Raw genomic sequence first — 23,199 nt, forward strand, 5'->3', positions numbered from 1 at the left:
GGCGCTATTTCGCTGGATTTCGCCCTTATCAGCCATCGGCGATAAGGAGGGCATGCAAAAATCGATCAGCTGTCGTTGCCTGTAATGAGACATGTCCGCAGTGCAATCAATTACCCCCACACCGATAGCTAATCAATATGGCAGCCCCGATGAGGTTCAATGTGGCATTGGGGTGGTCAGATATGGATGGAGGAGGGTTGCGATCGGGGGATGGGAAATCGCTGGGCGGTGGGGTCTTGGGGATGTCCTACATACGCAGTTGACCAGCTGACCGCGGTGATAGTCGATCTACGGCTGTCACCTAATTGACACATCTGCTTGAAAAAGTGCGGGGGGTTGGGTTGAACTTTAAATTCCCCATACTTTCTGAAAATACTACTTAAGTATGCCCTTAAATAAGCACATCAAATTCCCTATAAAGTAAATCACTTAATTAGCAATAAAATTAGAGTCAACAATCCTATTGGGGTCTAGAAAAGTTGTGTTGTTTTTAAATTCCCCATACTTTCTGAAAATACTACTTAAGTATGCCCTTAAATAAGCACATCAAATTCCCTATAAAGTAAATCACTTAATTAGCAATAAAATTAAGTTATCAACTGCAAACTTAATGAACCAAATTAATAAAATATTGATTAACCTTATAAATAGAAAATTTATTAATTGCAAAAATGTAATATCAGCACTTAGTTGAAAGACTGATAGTTACACTTCTAATGCCCTTGCTAACTGAATAAATAATTCCCCAGACTTTTATTCCAAATCAGCAGCAATAATGATAGATTGCATTAATTGTGTTAAAGTGAATTAGTTTTCCGCGAATTTTACAAAGCTTATATTGGATAAAAGCACTTAACTCCTTTGTGTTATTCTGATATGGTTATTTCTTTCCTAGAAAGTTTCCAATAACAAAAACTGTCCAATTAAATGACCATTTCAGTGGGAAAATTTGTTTTGAAGAGCTCTCTGAAAACTAGCCAAAACGAAAAATGAGCAAAGGCCAACAAAATTATTGCGGCGTGTTCATCATAAGTAAATATAATTTTTTTTATCAATGCCCTACTTATCAGATGCACTTTCTGAAGTATTTTATTTTGACCACTTGAGGCATGAGTAATGTCGCTGCCTTACACACGAAATTTAACTACTTATCGGCGGTTCACAAGTATTTGTATATCTTGAGCTGTGTTGGTCTAAAGCGCCTCGCGACTTTGATGATAGTGGAGAAGGTTCCTTGGCACTGCCATTTGAATGGCTCTAGAGCGGTGATAACCTCAAGAACCTCCATTATTAGCCATAACAAAAACAATCGTGTCATATGATTGAAGTGCCTGAAATACCGAAAACGGCAGCATCGGCCACTTAAAGTTGTTCCAAGTTTGTTTTTGGACATACAGTCTGCATGGCCATTGGATCAGTTTTAGTTAATGACCTAACCTAAGGGGGATTAGCTTGAAAAGTAATCGAAAACACACCATATTCCTAGCCCTGCAATTAAACTGCTCTTCGAGTAGCTTTATCAGCTGTTAAGTGCAAACTTATTGAGATTAAACAGTGGGATTTCTGTAAGGGATTTATATTGGCTTTAAGTTTAATTGCGTTTATTATCCATCTGTGCTTTGTAACTGAAACAAGGTTCTATATTCGTATTTCCTATAGAAAGTAAGGTATCTATGTTCAAAGCCGAGGTGAACCCATTAATATACCCTATATACAATCTACTCCCACGGAGGACCTTTAATCTAACCTCATGGCTAATCTGTGTCCCCTATCTTTGTTTACAGGCAAAGAGCCGGCACTGCGCTCCTACACCGAGATCCAACAGCTGCTGCAACAGGGCAAGAAGCGTGACGTGAAGAACATACTCAGGGAGAATTCGTGGCCCATTAACTCCCCGATCCGATCCCAGCTATGGCCGATGTTGTGTGCCCAGCACCAGACGAAGCAGCAAATGCTGGACGGCTTTTACTGGGAGATGGTCCACCAGGTGGGTGCCATGTGACATTTGCAAAAGAGCATGAAAATGATCGATATTTTCGATATTTTGACAATATTGATTCGATAATATAGAAACAGGGAAAACACACAAATTAAATATCGAAAAATGGCAAACTGTCGATATTTTTTCAAGCTCTAATTGGCAAACCGAAATGTACCAAACTTAATATGCATTTCCCTAATCTTTCAGGTCTTTGGCACCACGGAGCTGTCGGAGAAGCCGATCATGCTGCCCGCCTTTGTGGACGCCACCCATTGTTTGCCCTACCACTTGACCAGCACGGGACGGGCCGTGGCCGATCGCATCGTGAATGTCCTGGGCTACGACTGCCCCGATATTACCTACAGTCCAGTATTGTATCCCATTACATCGATACTTTTGCATTTCATGTCGGGTAAGTTATCGGAGTGCCAGCACTCCACTACACACCATTCCACTCCATCGCGCACACGTGAATGTCAATATTTGATCGAGTCATTTTTATCGCCTCTACAAAGCACACAAAAATAAGTGGCACAATTGTAAGGCTCTACGCTCCAGGCCCCTCGTTTTTTTACTCCCTATATATTTCTATACATATATATGTGATATATAAGAGGGGATTCTCGGCGCGTATCGCAGCTGGTTGCAAATTGATGTATCGTGATTTTCTGGCTAATTGATTTGGCCAACATGCAATGAGCCACCAAATAATTTGTAATGTAAATCTTGCTATTCCTTTGTAGCGTGGGTACAGTGAAAAACTGTATTATGGGAGTATTTTGGCGATTTTTAGGAAGTAATAGCTTTAAACTACTTAAAAGAAAGTTTAATCGAATCAAAACTTCTTTGTTTACCATAAAATTCACTTTAACGTGATTTTATTATCATCCTTTATTCCAAACTTTGTAATATTTCCTTATTTTTTCCCTTACAATAAATACTCTCATGGGTTGTACTGTACCGCACTGTACTTGACCATAGTCAAATGATCAACGTCTAACTGTCTGCTTTAGTTCCGCATTTGTTGTTGTTTTTGAAACATTTTTTTCGTACTACTTTATTATCAGCTAATCATTATTTCATTGTTGTTATTGGCGGCACAATAACAAACTCGAATATTTAACTTACAGTATAGATTGTTTACTCGGAATTTGGTTTCATCCAGTCAGGTGTAGACTTGGAATCCGCTGAATTCCGCTCCATCAATGAATGGGGAAAATAAGTGAATACGAAATGAGCGAAATTTTAGCTGAAACGAGATGAAAATAATATTGCAACCTTCAGAGATCCATATCGGAAGTTCATCATGGGAATTGTTGATTTGGAGGTCTAAACCTCAGATTAACTTGACAGCTGGTCATGTGCCTGACCCCTTGATAACCTCTCATTAATGGCGATAAGTACTATCTTCTGCAATCTAATCAATTGCAGATGTTAAGCCCCAAATTAGATTCCATTTATAGAAATATCGAGACAATCTATCGATCTATCAAAGGCTTTTGCCAAAGATTATTATCCCATGCCCGTTACAAATTATCTCGATTTGGTTTGGAATTTAAATATATGTATATTTGTAGACGCCTATTTGTGGGAGCTACTGATAAGCTGATTTTTCGAGTAGGAGGTCAGACAGCCTGTCATTCCGAAGGTTTGTTTACACCGTGCGAAATACTTATGCCCTCCTTTGCGTCTGTCTGGCAGACACAAAAAATATTCAATTCCGGTCCAGATTTGTCTAGATTTTTAATAATCTAGTTTCCATAGACACAAAGTATTAATTAACCTTTCTATTTAATGATTCATTTAATATTCTGCCTATTCCAAAGTGAGCTTAAATATTTACTTGCCTTACAAAATTTCAAAATAATGTCAAACCGAAGGGCACATGAAAATAAATAAAATTAAAATGATCACTGCGTTTAATCAACGCATTTCAATATTCTTCACTTTGGCGCTTTTTTTCGTGTTTGCATTTTCAAGTTCAAGAGTCGCAAATAAACAAATGTTTAAAGTGATATGGATAGCCCATATGCATATGTCGGTCTGTTTGCATTTCGTTGTTGACGTCATTGCAATTCGATTCGGTTTGATTCGTCTTCTTTTTGTAATTTGCGAATTTCGCCTTTGCCACTTAAAGTAAACAGAGCAAAAGAAGAGAAAGAATTGTCAGTTTTCAAGGCTCTATTCGGATTCTTAGTATACTGACACGCATTTAAGGTAGATGTATTTCTGCGGGATAATTTAAATGTCTTCCTGTGGGTACATACGTGCATATATGGTGGGAAAATATTAAAAAAAAAATTGTTTAAACTTGCCATCAGCCCTTTATATTTTATATTTATTTATTTTTATTTTTTTGTTCTAGAATCTTCTATTATTTCTTCGATTTCGCTTTCTGCTCGGCTAATAATGCCAACACGTGAGCATAAAAATCACATAAAACGCAGACAGAAGACCGTGCAAATGCGCACATATGTATGAGTACTCTTTCGTTTATGGCTTTGTTTGCCAATTCTATTCTTCTCCATTCTGCCATCTCCATTCTTCATTCGGCATTCTGATTCCCCATTGTTCGGTTTGTGTTTTTGCGCCCTACCCAAACATTGTCGCCTTGTGCATATTTGTTCTGCCCGATTTTTATATGGAGTGCTCATCATCACATCAAATAGTTGGCAATGCCGGGCACGCACAATTCAGATTAAAATATATGGAATATTCTCCAGTAGTTGGCTTTAATGGCCCGGTACTCTGACGTCAGTCTTGAGTCAGGTAGAGAGTGAAAATCGGAATATAACCCCTGCTTTAATTTGCATTCGTCTACCCTTTTCCTTACATATTCATGAGCTGAGTAAACAAACGAAAGGGGGAAGGCCTTCAAGGTTTTCTAGATGTAACAAAGGGGCTCTGCCTTATATCTTTCGCTTTGCTGTAACTTTACAGAGGGATAATACAGATAAAGATAAATACTGTGGTTCTTGATCTTATCATCTACAATCTTAAAGCTTTTATAACATCAATTTATGGGCTTTTTTAATTTAGATATTTTTATAAAAATAAAAATGACGATGATTTGTTTTTTTAAGAGTATCTCAAACTTCTTCATAGCTGGTAAATTTTGCATCGTCTGCCACCACCCGCCGATTAGCAATTCAAAGATGTTATTTTCGCTTTTATTTAAATTTATTAAGTGCTGTGTGTCTACTTTCCGCTTTTGTTTTTGTCTTGGAATATTTGCATTGTTTATGTTTGGGTTTGTTGAGCTAATTAAAGCAGAAAAGCAGATGGATTCCTGTTTTCTGTTCTTCTATCTCGGTTGTGGGTGTTTAGACTATCTTGTGGCTATTTTTGGTGGGCTTATATATCATAAATAACTCGGCACGTGCTCTCTGACGTCTGCTGACTTATAATGCTGTCTCGTTAGCAAATCGACCTTTGCATTATTCAAATGTTGTTCAAACTTGTTGGGAGATTTCGGAGATTTCTAGTTTACAACTCTTTCTTTGGCGCGTGCTCTTTTCCCAGAGCTTTAATTTCGCTGATCGTCAGTTCTTTGATTAATTTCAATTGTAAATTGTTTACTTCTGCTTTTGTTCTGACTGATAATGATGATGAGGGGTCATTTAAATTTGAGCTGAATTGTGCCGAGTTGAATGCAAATGCTGGCAGATTATTGCAATTGCCATGACTGACGTACGTCATGCTCTATAAATAGCAAGGGCCCTTAAATATTTAATAAACTTATCAGATATTTGTCCACTTATTAGCCGTCTTTCCGCCATAGATAAAGTTCAGCCCCACTCTATGCACTCCAGACTCTGCTCCGATCCGATCCGCTGGCAATTAAGAGCAATCTGGGGGAACTAAGTCGAACCGCCTGGGGCCAGTGTGATCCACTGATAAGCCGGCGAAATCCGCTGATAAGGCCTTTGTTTACAGCGCGGCGTTTGAAACTAATTAAACTTTGTAATGCTGCGAATCAATCCGATGACTCCTTATCGCCCTGCAGAAGTTCAAGTCGGTTCAGTATCTAAATTGAATTTAAAGTCCGCTCACTCCCCCAAATGAACTCTAATTGCTAATTGATCGGTGCTATGTTTACACAATTACATTTTAAATGCCTGACAAGCTTTCTGAGATTCGCTAATGACTTGCTCACGACTGCCTGAAAAACAACTCGAGCAAAACTCCGCGAGGGTATTTATAGCCCCACCACTTCGACATTGCATAATTTGATCTAATTTAGAAATCAAATAATCAGAACGCACATACACAGGGTTGTTGGAAAAATTGTGCCAGCTAATTATGGAAAATTGAAGGGGGGCGTGGATGTGGGCGGGGAAATGGCGATGACGATGGTCAAAGTGCACTCCACTGACGGATGTTCAACGCATTCTCAATTTAATTTGCGCTGCGTCATTGCGGTAATTCAGTGTTCTCGGTGATATATATATATATATATACATACACCTCCTCCCACTGCCACCACCTTGGGATTGCGTTTTCGTCCACCACAAATGCCATAAGTCGAGCTGCTGCATTTTACACAATTAGATTGGAAGTGGATCTGGAAGGGCTTCATAAATTGTGGCTAGGGTTAGGCCAGTTTTAAATAGATAATTGTTAGGAGCACTGCCATACGATCTCACTTACGGGTGGCAACGGGGCGTATTGAGTATCGAATATTACGTATCCGACACGTTTGGTTTGTAAACAAATAATGAGTTACTATCAAATCGATTAAAAAGGCACCGGAATAAATTATTAAAAAGAAAATTCATTTATATATTTAATGTTTATTAAACGTTTTTCATTGTATCAGGACTAATAATAAGAATAATTAATAATTAGTAAATGATCAACACTTATTGTAATCAACATTAAATACTTCCCATTCCACTATTATCATTCTTTACCCAAGCATTTTAGTGCTATTTCTAAACATGTTCCCTTTACTTTACAGAGGAGGAGGCGTACATGTGCTTGGCCGGTCTGGTGGGCAGCAAGGAAAAGGTATTCATCAATCAAACCAAACTACAGCACGAGGTCACCTGGAAGACGGTGATGCAGATAGCCAAAAAGCACACGGTAAGTAGTAGAGCTTCGCTCCAGTGTCCAGTGCCCATCGATCAAATGCTAATCAAGAGTTTTTTTGCCTTGCAGAAAAGTGCAACTTCGTATTTCCAACGTATTTGCCCGGGCCTGAAGTTGGAGCGCATCTTCATGGACTGGTGCTGGTGGATTCTAGCGGGTCTACCCTTCCAGCATCTGGTGCGGATCATGGACTGCTACTTCCACGAGGGCATCAAGGTCCTGTACCGCGTGGCCCTTGTCATACTCAACCTGTTTCACAAGGAGTGCCAGTCGAACAACGAATGGAGTCCGGATAATATTAAAAACGACATTGGCAATGCGCTGATCAAGTTCTGCAAGAAGATACCAGTGTCGCCGGCGAAGCTGCTCCATGCCGCGTTTAGTATTAGGGGACTGAGGTAGCTAAAAAAAGCAGACTTGAAATCCCTGAAATCATGTACTAAAGACAAACTCCATCTCTCTTGCAGTACCCAGTATATTTCTAGAATATTTATCAAGACTGAAATGCTACTAAAAAGCCGTTCCGTGCTCACCAGCGGTTCGAAGCAATTAATCAAATCGCGTTCAAGTGATAATCTGCCCACTAGTCAGTCGCAGGTCAACATCCAAATGATGTCGCACACCTTGACCATCCGAGAGGTATGTGAAGATAACCCCTTAATCCAATCGACATGCCCCTAACCCACCATCACACAGTATACAGTATACAGAATACAGAATACAGAATACAGAATACAAACAGAAACCGAGTTAGGCAATCCTTCAGTTAGTAATGACCCAAATAAAACAATTTACACAGCACAGCACTACAAACAAACGCCTTGTCTAATGGTAAACTCTGATTTATTTTTATTCGTTTTCTGTTTATGTTTCTCTCACAACTTCTTCAACTCTGAAACAACGCACCCAAAAAATAAACAAAACCAGAAGCTGCACTCCGAGAGCTGTCGCAATTTGGTATGAGGCTGGAAAAAGCTATACAAAATTATTATTAAAAACAATACTGATAATGCCGATGTTCGATTGATTCTGCTTGTTCTGTTGGTTTTCTTTCCACACTGTCTTTGAATGAGTTGAATCTTGTTTCCATTTTATTAAGTTTCACGAGTCGAGTTTCAGAAGCATGATATTAGGGAAATGATTATTTTTAATTTAAGGCAATTATGTGTATGTATATACAAAATGTACGTTTTCGGAATTAACTGGATCGAGATTTTAAAGTTTAAGTCCAGTAAATTCTCAATCTCTCTTCCCAGAACTGATTCGACTCGATTTTTGTGTTCGTTCTGCTTCCACTTGACTTTTATGTTGTGTTCCTGATCTCTGTCATTTATTATTTCGCCGAATGAACTAACTTCTTGCCATTTTTGTTCCGTTACTTATCAATTCAAAGCAAAAGCACAGCCTCGAAAATAACCACATCTATAATAACCACACAGTACAGCTTTTTATTCGTTTTCCGTTGCTTTTTGTTGTAATACAAAATATATTGCAAAGCCAATACTCACATACAGAAATACATAAACAAACAAAAATCCTCAAGTGAAATTGCTCCTTATATGAAATCTATATATAAAACGTTATTTCTATTTTTCTTGTACTTTTTTTGCTGCCTTGGCAACGAATGAATGAATATTAACGATACTACAAAAATAATAATTGCAAAAAACAATATAAATTTGCGTACGCTTGATCAATGTATACATATTTTCGATATCGATGAAATACATTTCCACGGGTTCATTTGCCGCATTTGGGTGCATACTGTTAAATATTTCATCCATCATGAATATGTATAAACCATAGGGCGAAAAGTCGCCCGGTCATAGAGCCATCGCGATGGGCGTTTATCCCATACACAATCTGAAAAGTCAAGCTTGTAAGAACGAAGATGTAAGTGAAAGTCAAAGTCCACTCCACTCCAATACGAAAGCCAATCAACAATCCCAAAAGAGATACCCACACCACACATTTTTAATCGTACTACAAATATATATATACCTCCAATATCTATGGAAGCTTTTGGCTCACGTTTTTAATTCACATACCATTTAAGCCACAAATACTGCATGAAGTGCCAGAATTCGTTTTCAGTCGAATAGAAATTAGTTGAATGATTAAGTTTTTATTTTTTGTTTCAATTTCCCTTTTTGTTGCCAGAATTTATCGAAAACATTGTGTTTTTTAAGTTAAAATCGGTTTAAAAGTAGTGTTGGCAAATTTTTGATTTTAAATTCAATTATTTTCATTACAATTAAGTTAACCAATTAACAGGGGTCCTGATGGTAACCGACTCAGAGACCGAATTCCAAAAAATATATATTTTAGAACGAAGCGTATAGGACAGCCAGTTAGCACAACCGTATCTACGGAACGGTGTAGCCATAAGTCGAATTCATATGACCCCCAGACCTCATCCGCCATATTGCATATAATTTTTTGCTATATATCCATCTATATCTTTTCATAGCATTTTGGTTTGCCGGGCACAAAGAATTTCATAAAAACCTGGACGGATAGACAATTTGTAAGCATTGCATTGCATATTGAAAACCCTCCAACCTGTTTTCCCCATTCCATTGCCATTACCATCCATTTCGTAATTTCATTAAAATTGAATGCATTCCTTTGAAACTCCCATCCGAAGTTAAAGAAAAAAGTTTTCCATTCCGTGCCGTCTTAGAAAATGTTTTTGTAATAGTGTCATTGTCCCGCAGTCATTAAATGTTAGAATTCGGCAGTTCATCTGAAAATTGGAAGAGTCACAAAAAGCAAAAAACACAAATCAGCTTACAGTTTGAGATGCGCTGCTGCCGCGCCGCCGCCGCTGCTTACAGTTTGACATGAACTGCGCCGTAGTTTATTTTTGTAGTTTCTAGCCCTCTTCGAGAGTTGTTGCCTCGTATATGTTACTTAACCCCGGCTTTTAGTTGTTTTTCGTTGATTTTTTGGCCTTTAAGTTCATGTTCTTTCACTCTACTTTACCCACGCCAACGTATTTTGTTCTGTCATTGGCTAATTGCTACCCCTTTCAATACGTTACTCGTAGTTGTAGCCGAGTTAAAGCCTCCGATCGGTTCAGAGTCGAGTTGCTAACAAAAGTTCCATTCGTCTTCCCATAGCTGTTCACGCTGTGGTCCTGGCTGCCCGTGCGGATAACAATGTACCAACCGGTGCTGCTCTACACCACCGAGGAGCACGGCTGCTCGCTGACCACGTTCTACGTCCGGGTGGAGCAGCACGAGCCCACGCTGCTCATGATCAAGACGTGCAATAATGAGGTGAGTTCGTGTTTTTTGTTTATTTTACTATAACATTTAAATAACTAATTATCCTTGCCTATAGGTATTCGGGGCTTACTGTTCCTCGCGCTGGTTTGAAAGGAATGTGAAGGATGACAAGGGCCAGCGACAGGCCTACTTCGGCACCGGCGAAACCTTTTTGTTCTCCCTGTATCCAGAGCGAGCCAAGTACCCGTGGGTGGGCATTGAGGGCGACAAGGATCTGGGACACAGTTCCGAGCTGTTTATGGCGGCCGACTCCAAGATGATTACCATTGGTGGCGGGTACGTTGTGGTGCTGGGACTTACTATCCGCCAATTTACTAATTAGTCGCTTACTCATTTCTCCGACAGCGAGGGTCAGGCCATCTGGATGGACGAGAACATACGTTTCGGCAAGACGGACAGCTGCAAGACCTTCAACAATCCGCCGCTTTGTCCATCGGGCGACTTCGAGATCCGGGTGCTGGAGGTCTACGGCTTTGTGGGCATCTAAGAAGACATCTCCTAAGTCTGACCGATATTGCCCGCCGATGATCAAGTGCTCAGCAAACCTGCTCGACCTTCCCCCCGCGTTTCCTACACCCACTCAAACACCTTCTGATTGCTTTCGTTTCCGCCCATTATTGGCGGACGCTGATAATACCAAGATGAGAAAATGTGTAAACATTTATAAAAACCTATTTATAAATATGTATCGAAAGTGGCCAAGCAGCAGCAAATGCCGCCGTCGTCGTGTTAATGTTAAATGTTAATGAAAAATGCAACACTAAAACAAATTATATATTATATAATGGAAATACTCTGTGAGTTCATGTTTCAAAACGCAAAGCTTTGAAATTACAATACCCTAGTTGTTATAACCCCTATACATATATACATGATATATCTATACAAGCATATACATAAAGAATTATTATAAAGTGTATATCTAAATGTAAAATGTATTTCTATAACCATGTACCGCAGCAAAGAAAAAATATTCCTTAACAATTGAAAGCAGAAAACAACACCAGAAAACTTGGGCTGCAACTTCATTATTGTTTAGTAGCGTTATTATTTCATTAGTTTATAAATTATGTATTTTTTCTTTCTGTAAACCAAATTTACTGACTTGACTGAATTCGTTATTAATGTTATTAATATTATTATTGCTATGTGTATAGAAAGTGTAACTTGTAAATTGCATTGAAAACAACTGAATGTTTCTGAAAGTTGTCCCCCATTTGGTCGCAAAATATATAGATAAAGCAAAACCAAACCTCTTTCGATTAGTGCTGCTGCTGCCGCCAATGATATGCTCAGATACTACAGATATATACCATAGTTTATATAAAGACCCCAATTGATAAATATAAAGCTAATGCCCTTAGGCAGCGGAATTTGTAGTCAGTTCAAAGTGCAAAACGAGTGAAAAGAAAGAGCAGGCACTGGAGCGCTCTCACCCATGTGCAATTGATCTCAAAACGAAAAACGAAAACGGAAAACAAAGAAATGTATTACAAGTTGAAGGCTACATAAGTAGGCATAAACAAAAACGGAGAACCATCAATAATTATTTTAAGATTCCATTCCATTTTCAATACCAACGAAATTCTTTGCTCACCTCTACCCAAAAACTGCACGTACACAAAATTTTTGCACATTTTTCTAGTCAATTTTTATGTTTAACAAAAAGAACATGGTGTGTTTCCTCCGATTTCACTCGACCTTATTACCTTCTTGCCTTTGAGTAACCGCAGATTCCGTTGGCTTATTGATCGTTGCACTACTCAAGCGAATTGTTAAAATTAAATGAAGAAAACACAACGAAAATTGAGGAGTAGGGACCGTAGTGACCACAGATTGCAGAGTATGACAGGTAACACTCCACAACCATAGCATTGCGGAGCTGGTACTCCACATATCCCTACCCGAAATCCCGCACCCAAACTACGATTTAACCCCATCCATCAAAAACCAGGTCACCTGCAATCTGTGGACTGGATAAAAAGCAGCAGTGGAAAGCAAACTAAATATGAATAGTTTTTAGGTTTTAAACAAACTCTCTGTGTTGTTGTTACTATGATTCAATGTTTATGTGTACGCAGCATTATATAACCGAACCTTACATTATATAGCCAACTATAAATAGTTGAACAAGTTGATCCATACAAGCTAAAATATGAGAAAATCAAATCTGTTTGTTATTTGTTTCTGAGTGTGAATCATAATGAAACAATAAGTTTTACTATATTTGGTTGACTAATTTTTATACGCTGATAATATCAATTGTTGATAGTGCTTAAGTCGGGACGCGCTTGGCAGCTGTCCTCGCTGGATTCTCTGAGATTTCTCGGGACATTGCCAATATGGACAGTATTTGGTAAAGCAAAACAAACAAATTCTTTTGTACATAAATTGTTTTCTATCTGAATTGTTCTCAATGTGTAGTTTTTAAACAATATCTTGATAAATATCCATATATTTATATTTCAATGTTATTTATGTGTAGCCCAGAAAGTTACATGAATATAATCCGCAGCTAAAACCCAGAAAGATGATAAACCAAGGTGTTATCTATATACCCACATACAATAATTTATACAATAAACTGGAAATATATGTAAATCTAGATGTGTTTGACGATCAACAAATGTATTGATTAAAAATTGAAACAGCGATGTGTGTGTATCGATTTTGAGATGTTATCTTTATTTATATTATGCATATTTTGTAATTTATAATTCCTAATTACAATACATACACATACTTGCATACACACGCAGATAATGCAGGAGACGAGTAAATTTTATTCAATAAATTATATTAAATCAAACAAGAATAATTATATTATATAAAGATATATGTATGTTAAATCATTTTAGTGGATGTATAAAAACAAAGGAAACAAAATCAAATAAAACGAAAATGAAAAAAAAACACATTTTAGATTCATCTGTGGGCTTGGTGGTAAAAAGTTAGATTCGCAGTCGGCTTTGCGCAACGAAAACCTTCGAGCTCTAGTTCCTATCCCTTTAAGAAACGTTGATGGTTTTTGTTAAATAAGCTTGACTGCTAATAATTCATATGGTTAGTTGGGCATAAGGATACATCAATCTTTTATACAATACTGGAGTATATGCTGGGTAATAAGATACATTGAAAAATATTCGCCTTTCCATGCGAATCTCATCTTCCTTAGTTGGTAAATAGGATAAAATGACCAAGTACCATGAAGACAGTTGCAAATGATAGAGTGATTGCTCCGGGGGCTGCGTTGCACAGATCCGTGTTGCAGAGTGTGCAGCCCAGGAAATTCATAAATGGCACGACAGGATCCGGTCCATCATCGCAATTAATGCTTATCGGCGAGGAGTCGCCAAAATAGCAGGAGCGCCTCACGAAGCGCGTGTCTCCAGGCGCTGCCAAAAAGTGAGTGATTGGTTGGGGTTTTTCTTAACCTATTTTCCAGAACTCGGATACTTACTTCCTTCATGGTACTTGGTGAGGCAGGTGGCCTCCGCTCCTAAGGCTCGCATGTTCGCCACCACATCGCAGTCCGTCGTGGATATGTCATCGCCAACAAATTGTTCCCCACACCCTGGATTATTGACGGAATCACATTCGTAGCAGGTAATGGCCCGAGCTGATGACGACATGCGTAAATATGTGTGTCAACGCGGGCGCACAGAAAAGAAAACAATGGATCGAAACTGTGTTCAAAATGTGTGCATCTTTGTATACATTTAGTAAACAAATATTAACTTGTAATTTAATGGTCTTTTTTTTTAATTAATTTTTTCTCTGAGCGTCATTTATAAATTATATTTACTTCCGACATTCCGTATTTTTAGTTATTTTAATTGGTTCTAAAAAAAAGCCTAATTATTACAAATAAATGACTTTTAATAAAATTCATGTTGAACACCATTGATTAAAAATATTTTTGGATTTTACATTAAGGGTTTCCAATGGAAAAATAACCAAAGAAATGTAAGATGTCTTGGATGATGGAGTTTTAGTTAAATTTAAGTTAAATGTTTTTTTTTTTTTAAATTGGAAAACGAAACTCAGGTTTATAGATCTATGTCTTTTGATGTAAAATCATTTTTGGAACATAAAAAAATATGAACTATATTTTCGGTGCAGGAATGTGATGATTTGCGGGCGGGAGGCTCACCTGAGCTGGCCAGCGTGACGAGCAGAAAGAGCGAGGCAATCATCGCCATCGCACCGCCCCCGAAAACAGTTGATCCCACTGTCCGGCGGTCGCGGTGAGTCAATAGCTATAGCTATAGCGATGCCGATACGTGCGCGAATACAGATGTTGTCTTCTCAGCTGCCGGACCGATTTTAATCACATGATAGACCCGCTATATAGTCGCGAACCGCCGACCACCGACTCGAAGCGTTGCACACACGCGACTGAACAGAACTGAACTGAATGAGCGAACAATCGCATTCAGAATGTGAATTTGATTTTCATAACAGATTTTCACTTCTCCTTCGTTGGGATTTTCCTGGCCAACAACGCGTGTTGACATTGTGCCCTGCCCTGCCCTGCCCTTCCCTTCCCTTGCCTCGACGATCCATTTATTTCAGGCAAAAGTTCATTAGTGGCATTTGAACAAATAAACAATTTGGCATTCTGTGTAAAAGATTTTTTTATTAGTTTGTATTTGGATCGTTCGAAATTTGTTTGCCAGCTTTTCGGCTAATATCTGCTGATGTTGCTCATACGCCCTGTTTGCCGTTGATTGACCATTAATACAGTGGGGCAGATGTGGGCTAAGATGTGGGTGCTAAGAATGTGGGCTTTGGTAAATGATAGTTCTGGGCCTTGGGAAAACATCTAAATTGAACTAGGTTTACTTAAGTTATTGTGCCTTTTATTGTGCATTTCTAGCCCAAATTACCCCAAATTTTCGATACGTTTCGCGTCATTTCAAAGCAGTTGAGGTGCCAAAAGAAACAAGACCAGACTGGCAACGATTTTCCATTTATCCAGTGGACTTTCCGCTCCATTGCAGTAGTTCTCATCATCGCACACATGACAACTCGCATTGTGCACTGCCGCCAGAGTGGGGTCCATCTTGCACCCCACATCGGTTGCATTTACATCGCCAAAATAGCAGCCTCTAACGATCTTACGTACGCCATTTTCTGAGAAAACAAAACATTGAGTTAGTCTACTTTTAGGCTGATTCCAAGCAGACATATTTTATTTGTTCAAGCTTTAATTGGCTTAATATGTATTGTCGGAAATATCAAAAGATTGTTGGGAAGTCTACGAAAATGTCTGAAATAAGGTCACAGCTGTTACATATACATTTATGCAGAAATATAATGTGTCATTTCTTTGGGTAATTATTAATTTTATTTGTTTTGATTTACGTCACATATCATTTGGAAAACTATGGAGACGTGTTTTGTTTAAACGAGTCCTATTTGTTATTTTTTGTGGTTATTGATCTTGATGTTTTTATTATCGTATCCCACTGAATCTTACTTGTATTAATATTTTAATATTATTTGAATTTAAAGCATCCTATAATTTTTTCTTTTTTTGCTCCTAAATTTCTCCTTACTTTAGGTGCAATGAAAAAGTCATAAATCACTTCAACAACTAAAATAGTGTTCTTTTATTTATTTTAAAAATTCCAATGCCTTCAAATAGCAGGAATTTTGAAATATTTTAAAATGTTGACGTCTTGTTTATTAATTACTAGACATCGGCTTTTAGGTGAAATCATTTTTTTTAAATACGATTTAAAGCCAATTTGAATAGTTACAAATTTTATTTATTAAGGTATAATGAGACTTAGGCCAAACTTCATTGAAGTTGTCGTAAGAAATTTTTAACCAATAAAGTGTGGCTTTAAATCATATTAAAAAAAAACGATTTCACCTAAAATCCGATGTCTATTAATAACACTTTATATGATTTCCTTAACCAAGTTTAAGTATAAAAGTTGTCCATACTTTCTATTTACTCTTACTACATATTTATATGCTAATTATTTTTTAGAAGTTTGGGAAGATATTCTCAATTAAACTCACCCTTGAACACCCGTTTCAGACAGGCCGTGGCATTCAAATTGAGCAGATCGCTCTCCAAAAAGCGCGGCGGGGCAATGAAGGCACAGTCGTATTTGAAATGGTTCTCCACTTCGAAATCCTCGCCACAACTCGCCTCGTAGACGGATTCGCAGGCGTAACACTTGATGGCGTAAGCTAATGGCATTGGGGAGATGAAAAGACCAGGGATGCGTCTTATTTATGCCAGAAATGAGATCAGATGGGGGACAGCCGAATCGTCGGCAAACAAAAAACTCAAAATACAAAGCACAAAATCGAAAAACAAATCCAAATGCAAACAGAAGAATAACAAACCTGAGGCCAGCAGCGAGAGCAGCGCGCCAAACAAAAGTAAGTATTGCCGCATTGTTGACGAGAAGAAAATCGGTTTGCTACCTTTCTTCGTTTCTGTTTGGGATTTGTTTTATTTGATGGTTTTATGGAAAATAATTCAAGTAGCAGGCTTATTTATAACTCAACGCTCAACGCAATTGAAACGATCCACACGAGATTTAAATATAAAACATATGTATATCCGCTGACTATAATATATATAAATTCAGTATAAAGCAATGTATATTTTCTTTTCCTATAAATGACTTTTACATATTTATTTAGGTCTTAGTACGCAAGGAAATTAAAAATGTAAACACGCGTTGCCAATTTTCCCTGAGTTTTTTTGATTTTCCCCGATTTCCCGGCTAAATACTTGGAGCGTCTGACAGTCGACGTCCGCACACGAAATCGAACTAAAAGAATGCCAAAAGCATTTTCCAAATTCAACTCCTTGCCTTTTTCTCTTTTTTCGCTACACGTTCTCTTTTTTTGTTGTGAGGGAACCACTTTATGGCCATTTCGCCTGGCGTCATCGCTCAGCGTTTTAATTTGTCTAATTTTAATGAACGTTTGGTGTTTTACTCATCAACCGAGTGGAGATTTGACGCTGAATTTATAGCGCACATGTGGGAGGTGGTGGGGGAAAACTGGGAGTGTATGGTCAAGACCCGAGGAAAATCACAGAGAGAACTTTTCAGCTTTCCGGCTGTTCTATAATCGCCAGCCAAGAGAGTTTCAAAAGGTAAGTAAAAAGAGAACAGAAGAGACTTTTGTGGGTGAGGAAAGTGTTTAAAGTGTGGCCAGGCACGCATGGATTTCTCCTTTTCCCACTCTTAATTATCAAATAAAAAAGGAGCACTTAATTAAATCCATACCAATAAAATTCCTATTAACTATAAGGTCAATTTCAAATAAATAACGTGAATTTTATTGTGGACAAAAATTGCTTAAAAGGTGAATAACAATTAAGAGAGATTTAAAAGTGACTAAAGCCTTTGAGGTGTTTTTATAAGCATGTTCGATATGGTTGGGATGCTCCAGCGGTGTTAGTAATAAAAACTACAAATTTAGGCCAACAGACAAGCCACGCCGAAGAAGAGTAGAATGACTCCGGCAATGGGGGCCAGTGAGGAGGATCCGTTGCACTCGTCCTTGGTGCAAACCTCGCAGCTCAGAAGCTTGTTAGTCGTCAGGGAGGTATCAGTCTGACATCCGGTCTTCTTGTCGTTAATGTCGCCAAAGTAGCAGCTCCTTACTATCTGGGGGTTACCAGGAACTGAAATTATAGTAATGAATGAAATTATAGATATTTTAAAACTTTTGTCTAATGCTCATTTAATAACTTTTAAACAGTACCTTTACAAACACTTACAGCTTTGTAAATTTCAACATTTCGGTTCATTATTATTTTTTTTGTCATAAAACCTACTCAAATATTTGCCAATTTAAATCTAAAATTACTACATTAGATTGTGTTGTGCATACTGATGTGTACGGAAATAAATATAGAAGTGACTATTCCAAAATTCGTATTTTCGTGTTCTCTCTCTCTCATTGAGTTTTGTACGTGCTTAGAACTTTGAAATATATTTGCTTAAAGAGTTTTAAAGTTGTCCGTTGATTAAGTCACCTAAATAATTTAAAATTAAGTATATATACATAATCTTATGGCATATTTGTTTTCTTACCACTTTACCACCACTATAAGGTTAAAATCTAGAGCGCAGTGCAACACCTTATATGGCTGCAACTAATTTGTGTGCTGACTATAATGACAATTAACCGACAGCCAATTAGAACTGCCGCTCCCTTCGCTTGCAAAATAAGAATCGAGACGTAGACGATTGTTCATGCGATTAATAAACAATTGTCTGAGGTCACCGAGCATAAATACTCCTCAGAATTATGCGGGAAACCACTGGCTGTAATTATTCAGAAAGCTATATAAACTCTAGGGAACATTTATGCCAGACAATCAAGCAAATTGACTGAAAACGTTGAACAAATAACTCAAATAGGTAGTTCTGTATAAATATCTACTATCCGTGATGCATTGTTAATGAAGGGAACATATTGCCGAGGGACGGAAAGTAATCTCCTTTGGGTTGCTGTACTTTATCATTAAAGTATTGTTTTTAAGAAAGGCTGGGGAAATTGAGAGTACAGATTATTGTAAGAGCATTTCACTGATAGATTCGAAAGGGAAAAACAAACCGATTCCTCTTATCTGTACCCTGTCTGTATAGACATATGCGTACTATACTATATATGTATCATGCGTTGTTTCTTTCACAATCTACATGCAGTGGTACATATTTAGCTGGAAGGCATCCAATAAAGGCTTATAGATCTTTTCTATAATATATATCTGAATATATTTCGCTGTACTCAATTAATAGACACAAATTATGTCGTTGTTAAATAATTTTGCGTTATTACTCTGAAAAAAAATTGAAAACTCTGGTGTACGGTTAACGCTACTGTAACCTTAGCATAAAACCGTAGCCCCAGTTAATTGATCAACCTAAATTGTATTGGTTAGGATCGTTTCGCGTGGGCAATCAAGGAGATGAGATCATTATTATTAACCCCAATCGTCGTACTTACCATCGATAGTCTGCTTCATGCAACCGGTGGCATTGTGAACTGGGAAAAAGTTTTGAAGAAATCGAGGAGGAGCGATCCTGGTACAATCCAAAATCAGATCATCATTCGACTTTAAATCCTTTCCACATTTGGAATTAGTCAAGGAATCGCACTGATAACACTTAATGGCATACCCTGCAACTCGATTGTTTGTAGATCAATTCAATACAGAAATTCCGGGAGATTTCTTACCCCTGCAAGCCAAAGTGGCCAAGACTGTGAAAGCCAAGATCAGTTTTACACTCGACACCATTTTCATGATTGAACACTTATTCTTTGACTATTTCTTAAAGCAAACCTTCACTGCACGGTGTCTGGCGAGCGATTGTAAGCGATATTTCAGCGTCCAGTCCATTGTCTATTTTTCCACTCAGCGTTTCTCTCAGTTTTCCACTCACTCAAAATCAAGCTTCCACTCGTAGTGACCGTAAGTGAGTGGATTTTTTTGTACGTTGCGTGTTTGAATTCTGTGTTTTTGGATTTGTATAGAAGCTGCCGCAATGTTTTTTCTCCCAACATTTTTGACACACAAACGAGGCGCATATATACATAAATATCAAGAATTTTTGCCGACTTGTTTGGGGTGATGTCAGCCGTTTTAGTGGGGTATTTATTTTTGTTTTGTTTTGGCACTCTGATGAAGACAACCACGGCTCTCCCAAATTTCCTGAAAAATTGTTGTTATGGTTTTGTAGTATTATGTGAGCAGTATACACTTTTTATGCCTCGCTATGCCTAACTCACTGGAATGTCAAGTAGGTCCCAGGCCCCTGGAATCGTCATCGTCCGTAAACCAGTTGGCTTTTTAATTCTAGTGCGCAGTTTAAAGCACATTCGAATATTTCACTCAATCTTATTGTTTTGCCAATTTCAGCAATTAACAGCGTTCTGAGCTGTCACCTCGCGATATGCGATAAGGTCTAGTACTCAACCCAACAAAAAGTAGTCACAAACAAAAAACTTCCTATGAAAATCAACGTCAAAAAATTTTGAATTCCAAAGCCATGGACAATGGTTCACGATGGGGACTGTTTTTTAGTATTGCCGTGATGTATTGAGAGTAGGTCCTACCGAAAATAATAAAGGTTAGTCCAATTATATAAGCCACGTAATTCAAAATGTCGGCAAACATCTTTTTTTTGTATTTTTAGCTATACCGCGGAACCTGTAGGTGATGGAAAATAATTTTGTATGGGACTTTTACTCAGGAGCACCCACATATCATGGAAAACTTGAAAGTTTAATTTTGTGTTCCTGTGTTGTTAGAAAACGTTAGACACATAACTCCACAGTATTAATATATTTTATTTATTAATTTGTAATGTTGAATATATTGGAAAATATTCGGACACACTACAGTACCTATTTATAAAACCGTAGCCCCAGTCATTTAATCAACTAAAATAGTCTAAGGGAGGATAATTTCGCATGTGCAATCAATAAGATGCGATTGTTGCTATTAAAAGCGATTCCAATTGCAACCAGTAGCAGTGGTGAAAACTAGGATCATATTTTTTTTGACTCATAGAAATCGACCCGCCCTAATTCATACCATTTGAATCAGTAGTTTCTAAAAAATTCACTCTCTATTTATTTGTTAATGGTACAGTTATTTATGAGTGTCTCATGATCATTTAGTATTTTGTCGGAATTAAAATATTTAAGATTATGCATATGTATTTGAAATACATTGTTGTTTTTATTTATGTACTTAATTAATAAGGAATTTTTATATTTCTCTTAAGATTCGCAAAATGTTGTTTGCATTTTGGACTGATTGGGCAGGTAAGGTCTTCGGATGTCTTAGCCTCCACGGTTTTTAGGACATTTTAGAACATTCAGGACAGCAGACCTGCCACTCCGAGAAAGAGGAAGATAGCACCGATGGGAGCCAGGGAGGAGGATCCGTTGCATTTGTCCTTAGTGCAGGTCATACAGCTAACTTCCGTATAGATGAAGAGCCTTTGAAAATTGTTGCTGCAGCCACGAGACATTTGAGTTACGTCCCTGAAGTAGCAGTCCCTATACGTCACCCTTTGATTGCTCTCTGAAATAAAACAATTAATTACGGTCTTACGCTTAAAAAAGAACACATTTCTTGAAATTAATTTTTTTATGGTTTAATGTGTCTAGTGCATTGTAAAAATTAAAAATAGTTTTTTTTAAAGAAAACGCATTTTTAGGTTTGAAATATTACTTGCTCAATAACTTAATTATCATTTGACCATTGCTTTAACATTAAAGCTCAGGTAATTTTGCATTTAAATAAATTGTAAAATAACTAATTAATTAATAAATGTATCAACAAATAAACTTTAAAAACTTTGCGTGCGTACTTACTAAGGACAACTTGCTTCTTGCATCCTGTGGCATCGTCGTCGCATTTCTTAATATCGCTATCACTAAGTCCACAGCTTTCAGATTCTAAATCATCGCATACATAGCACCTGATGGTATTCCCTGCAAGTCGATAATAATAATAATACGTAGATTATTTCTGAAGAGTAATTTCATCATGTTTCATACCAGTACAGGCCAAAGTGGCCAGGATGCTGAAAGCTAAGATCAGTTTTACACTCGACACCATTTTCGCGTTTGGAAATTTTTTTTAATACTTTTAAAAGTAGACCTTCTTTGCACAGCGCCTAACGAGCAAATGTGAGCTTATACTTAAATTCAGCATCCATGAAACGGCATATTTCCTATCAATGGGCGTATGACTTCTCTGCTTCCCAGAATTCAATGTAAAATTTTTTAGTTGGAAATTATTTATTTTAGTACGAAAATAAAATTATAGTTCGAAAGTCCACGTAGTGACGAATGGTACCGGAAGTGTGCGACGGCAGGATTTCAAATCGCGAATGTGTATTGGAAACCTTAATGATTCAACAGTACACTTAGAAAAAAATACCAAGCACGTCGGGCTTGTCTCAAGGACAAATGGTCTTGAAAGGGCGACACGTACGAAGTGGGCTTAAATTTTAATTTCAAGACCCTTTTATTCTTAAATCGGTATTATTAATTTGAGAATATTTTCGGGCGAAATTAAGTATGAAATGTACTTTAACCCATAATGAATTAAATAAATTAGAAATTCTACTTAGACAATATATGAATTATAAAAAATGTTTGACAATTTTAAAAATTTAATGAAAATTGCTTTGAAATGGAGAAGTAATATTATTATTTGTACAAATTTAATCCGATTTACTTGTAAATCAGGTATAAGTTATGCTCAAATGAAGTATGAAATATTCTTAAACCAATAGTATAAATCATTGTCTTATTAGTTATTTTGTATAATCTTACACTACATTACTGATAAATGTATAACGATTTTTGTTAAAATCACATACCTCTCATAGGATTCGATCCCGCAACAGTCGGACGTCCTAACAGTTACGCGACGATGACCAAAACATACATACACTAGTCGGCATAATTATTTTGAAAAATTTTAAAGTTAAATCTCATATTTTGAACTTATAATAGAAACATTTTGGCACCTATACACACAAAAAAATTTGCTTGGTAAAATTGACCAACAAAGATAGTTACGTAACTATTAAAATAGTTACGTGTATTTTGTTTTTGCTTTGGGTTTGTGTCTTTGCTAATTGTGTGTATTTTGTTGTTGTGAAATGACTATTTACTTAGTAGAATTGACAATTTTGCTGGTTGGGGCCTGTTTGACAATTATTACAGTTGATTTTACCAAGTTTTTTTTTTGTGTGTAGAAAGACCACTTCAATTCCGTTTAAATGACACAACAATGTTTTTAACCCATTAAGCACCCTTTGAACA

General features: G+C 37.3%; 5 protein-coding genes and 1 long non-coding RNA gene across 17 annotated transcripts in view; 1 reads left to right on the forward strand and 5 right to left on the reverse strand.

Moving 5' to 3' along the window:
- sky (GTPase-activating protein skywalker) overlaps positions 1 to 11,788 on the forward strand; it is a 48,149-nt gene extending 36,361 nt beyond the window's left edge. For 3 of the 10 annotated variants that reach the window (XM_070211750.1, XM_017151505.3, XM_070211749.1), the window contains 10 exons: positions 1,785 to 1,987; positions 2,189 to 2,393; positions 6,942 to 7,066; positions 7,142 to 7,470; positions 7,540 to 7,711; positions 8,000 to 8,029; positions 8,879 to 8,965; positions 10,195 to 10,353; positions 10,418 to 10,638; positions 10,708 to 11,788. In XM_070211750.1, the coding sequence (XP_070067851.1) occupies positions 1,785 to 1,987; positions 2,189 to 2,393; positions 6,942 to 7,066; positions 7,142 to 7,470; positions 7,540 to 7,711; positions 8,000 to 8,029; positions 8,879 to 8,965; positions 10,195 to 10,353; positions 10,418 to 10,638; positions 10,708 to 10,849 (1,673 nt within the window). In that variant the 3' untranslated portion in view covers positions 10,850 to 11,788. Of the gene's footprint in view, positions 1 to 1,784; positions 1,988 to 2,188; positions 2,394 to 6,941; positions 7,067 to 7,141; positions 7,471 to 7,539; positions 7,712 to 7,999; positions 8,030 to 8,878; positions 8,966 to 9,542; positions 9,600 to 10,194; positions 10,354 to 10,417; positions 10,639 to 10,707 lie in introns of all 10 variants that reach the window. The other 7 variants (XM_017151507.3, XM_070211751.1, XM_017151509.3 and 4 more) reach the window with 4 other exon arrangements.
- Positions 9,174 to 10,199, reverse strand: LOC138912023 (uncharacterized). The gene is made up of 3 exons (XR_011417657.1): positions 9,867 to 10,199; positions 9,635 to 9,818; positions 9,174 to 9,580 (listed from the first exon to the last, which is right to left on the reverse strand). It is a non-coding gene; the product is annotated as an uncharacterized lncRNA (long non-coding RNA).
- A 1,337-nt stretch (positions 11,789 to 13,125) lies between the features above and the next one.
- On the reverse strand, positions 13,126 to 14,773 carry LOC108064132 (UPAR/Ly6 domain-containing protein bero). Its single transcript, XM_017151515.3, has 3 exons — positions 14,516 to 14,773; positions 13,823 to 13,981; positions 13,126 to 13,757 (listed from the first exon to the last, which is right to left on the reverse strand). The coding sequence occupies exons 1-3, from the start codon at positions 14,562 to 14,564 to the stop codon at positions 13,534 to 13,536; spliced, it is 432 nt and encodes a 143-aa protein (XP_017007004.2). The 5' UTR covers positions 14,565 to 14,773; the 3' UTR covers positions 13,126 to 13,533.
- A 208-nt stretch (positions 14,774 to 14,981) lies between these two features.
- LOC108064131 (UPAR/Ly6 domain-containing protein bero) lies at positions 14,982 to 17,170 on the reverse strand. Of its 2 annotated transcripts, XM_070211753.1 has the most exons (4): positions 16,729 to 17,170; positions 16,396 to 16,569; positions 15,252 to 15,498; positions 14,982 to 15,187 (listed from the first exon to the last, which is right to left on the reverse strand). In XM_070211753.1, the coding sequence occupies exons 1-3, from the start codon at positions 16,778 to 16,780 to the stop codon at positions 15,281 to 15,283; spliced, it is 444 nt and encodes a 147-aa protein (XP_070067854.1). In that variant the 5' UTR covers positions 16,781 to 17,170; the 3' UTR covers positions 14,982 to 15,187; positions 15,252 to 15,280. The 2 variants fall into 2 exon arrangements, with proteins under 2 accessions (XP_070067854.1, XP_017007003.2); XM_017151514.3 differs by having other exon boundaries at positions 14,982 to 15,498.
- A 484-nt stretch (positions 17,171 to 17,654) lies between these two features.
- LOC108064107 (UPAR/Ly6 domain-containing protein CG9338) lies at positions 17,655 to 19,735 on the reverse strand. The gene is made up of 3 exons (XM_017151450.3): positions 19,588 to 19,735; positions 19,357 to 19,530; positions 17,655 to 18,025 (listed from the first exon to the last, which is right to left on the reverse strand). The coding sequence occupies exons 1-3, from the start codon at positions 19,652 to 19,654 to the stop codon at positions 17,817 to 17,819; spliced, it is 450 nt and encodes a 149-aa protein (XP_017006939.3). The 5' UTR covers positions 19,655 to 19,735; the 3' UTR covers positions 17,655 to 17,816.
- A 1,490-nt stretch (positions 19,736 to 21,225) lies between these two features.
- Positions 21,226 to 22,891, reverse strand: LOC123002901 (UPAR/Ly6 domain-containing protein CG9338-like). Of its 2 annotated transcripts, none has more exons than XM_070216044.1 (3): positions 22,752 to 22,891; positions 21,736 to 21,855; positions 21,226 to 21,442 (listed from the first exon to the last, which is right to left on the reverse strand). In XM_070216044.1, the coding sequence occupies exons 1-3, from the start codon at positions 22,756 to 22,758 to the stop codon at positions 21,234 to 21,236; spliced, it is 336 nt and encodes a 111-aa protein (XP_070072145.1). In that variant the 5' UTR covers positions 22,759 to 22,891; the 3' UTR covers positions 21,226 to 21,233. The 2 variants fall into 2 exon arrangements, with proteins under 2 accessions (XP_070072145.1, XP_044249562.1); XM_044393627.2 differs by lacking the exon at positions 22,752 to 22,891 and adding an exon at positions 21,922 to 22,035.
- Positions 22,892 to 23,199: the final 308 nt, after the last annotated feature.

The sequence above is a fragment of the Drosophila takahashii genome, chromosome 2L (assembly GCF_030179915.1).
Source record: "Drosophila takahashii strain IR98-3 E-12201 chromosome 2L, DtakHiC1v2, whole genome shotgun sequence".
NCBI lineage: Eukaryota > Metazoa > Arthropoda > Insecta > Diptera > Drosophilidae > Drosophila > Drosophila takahashii.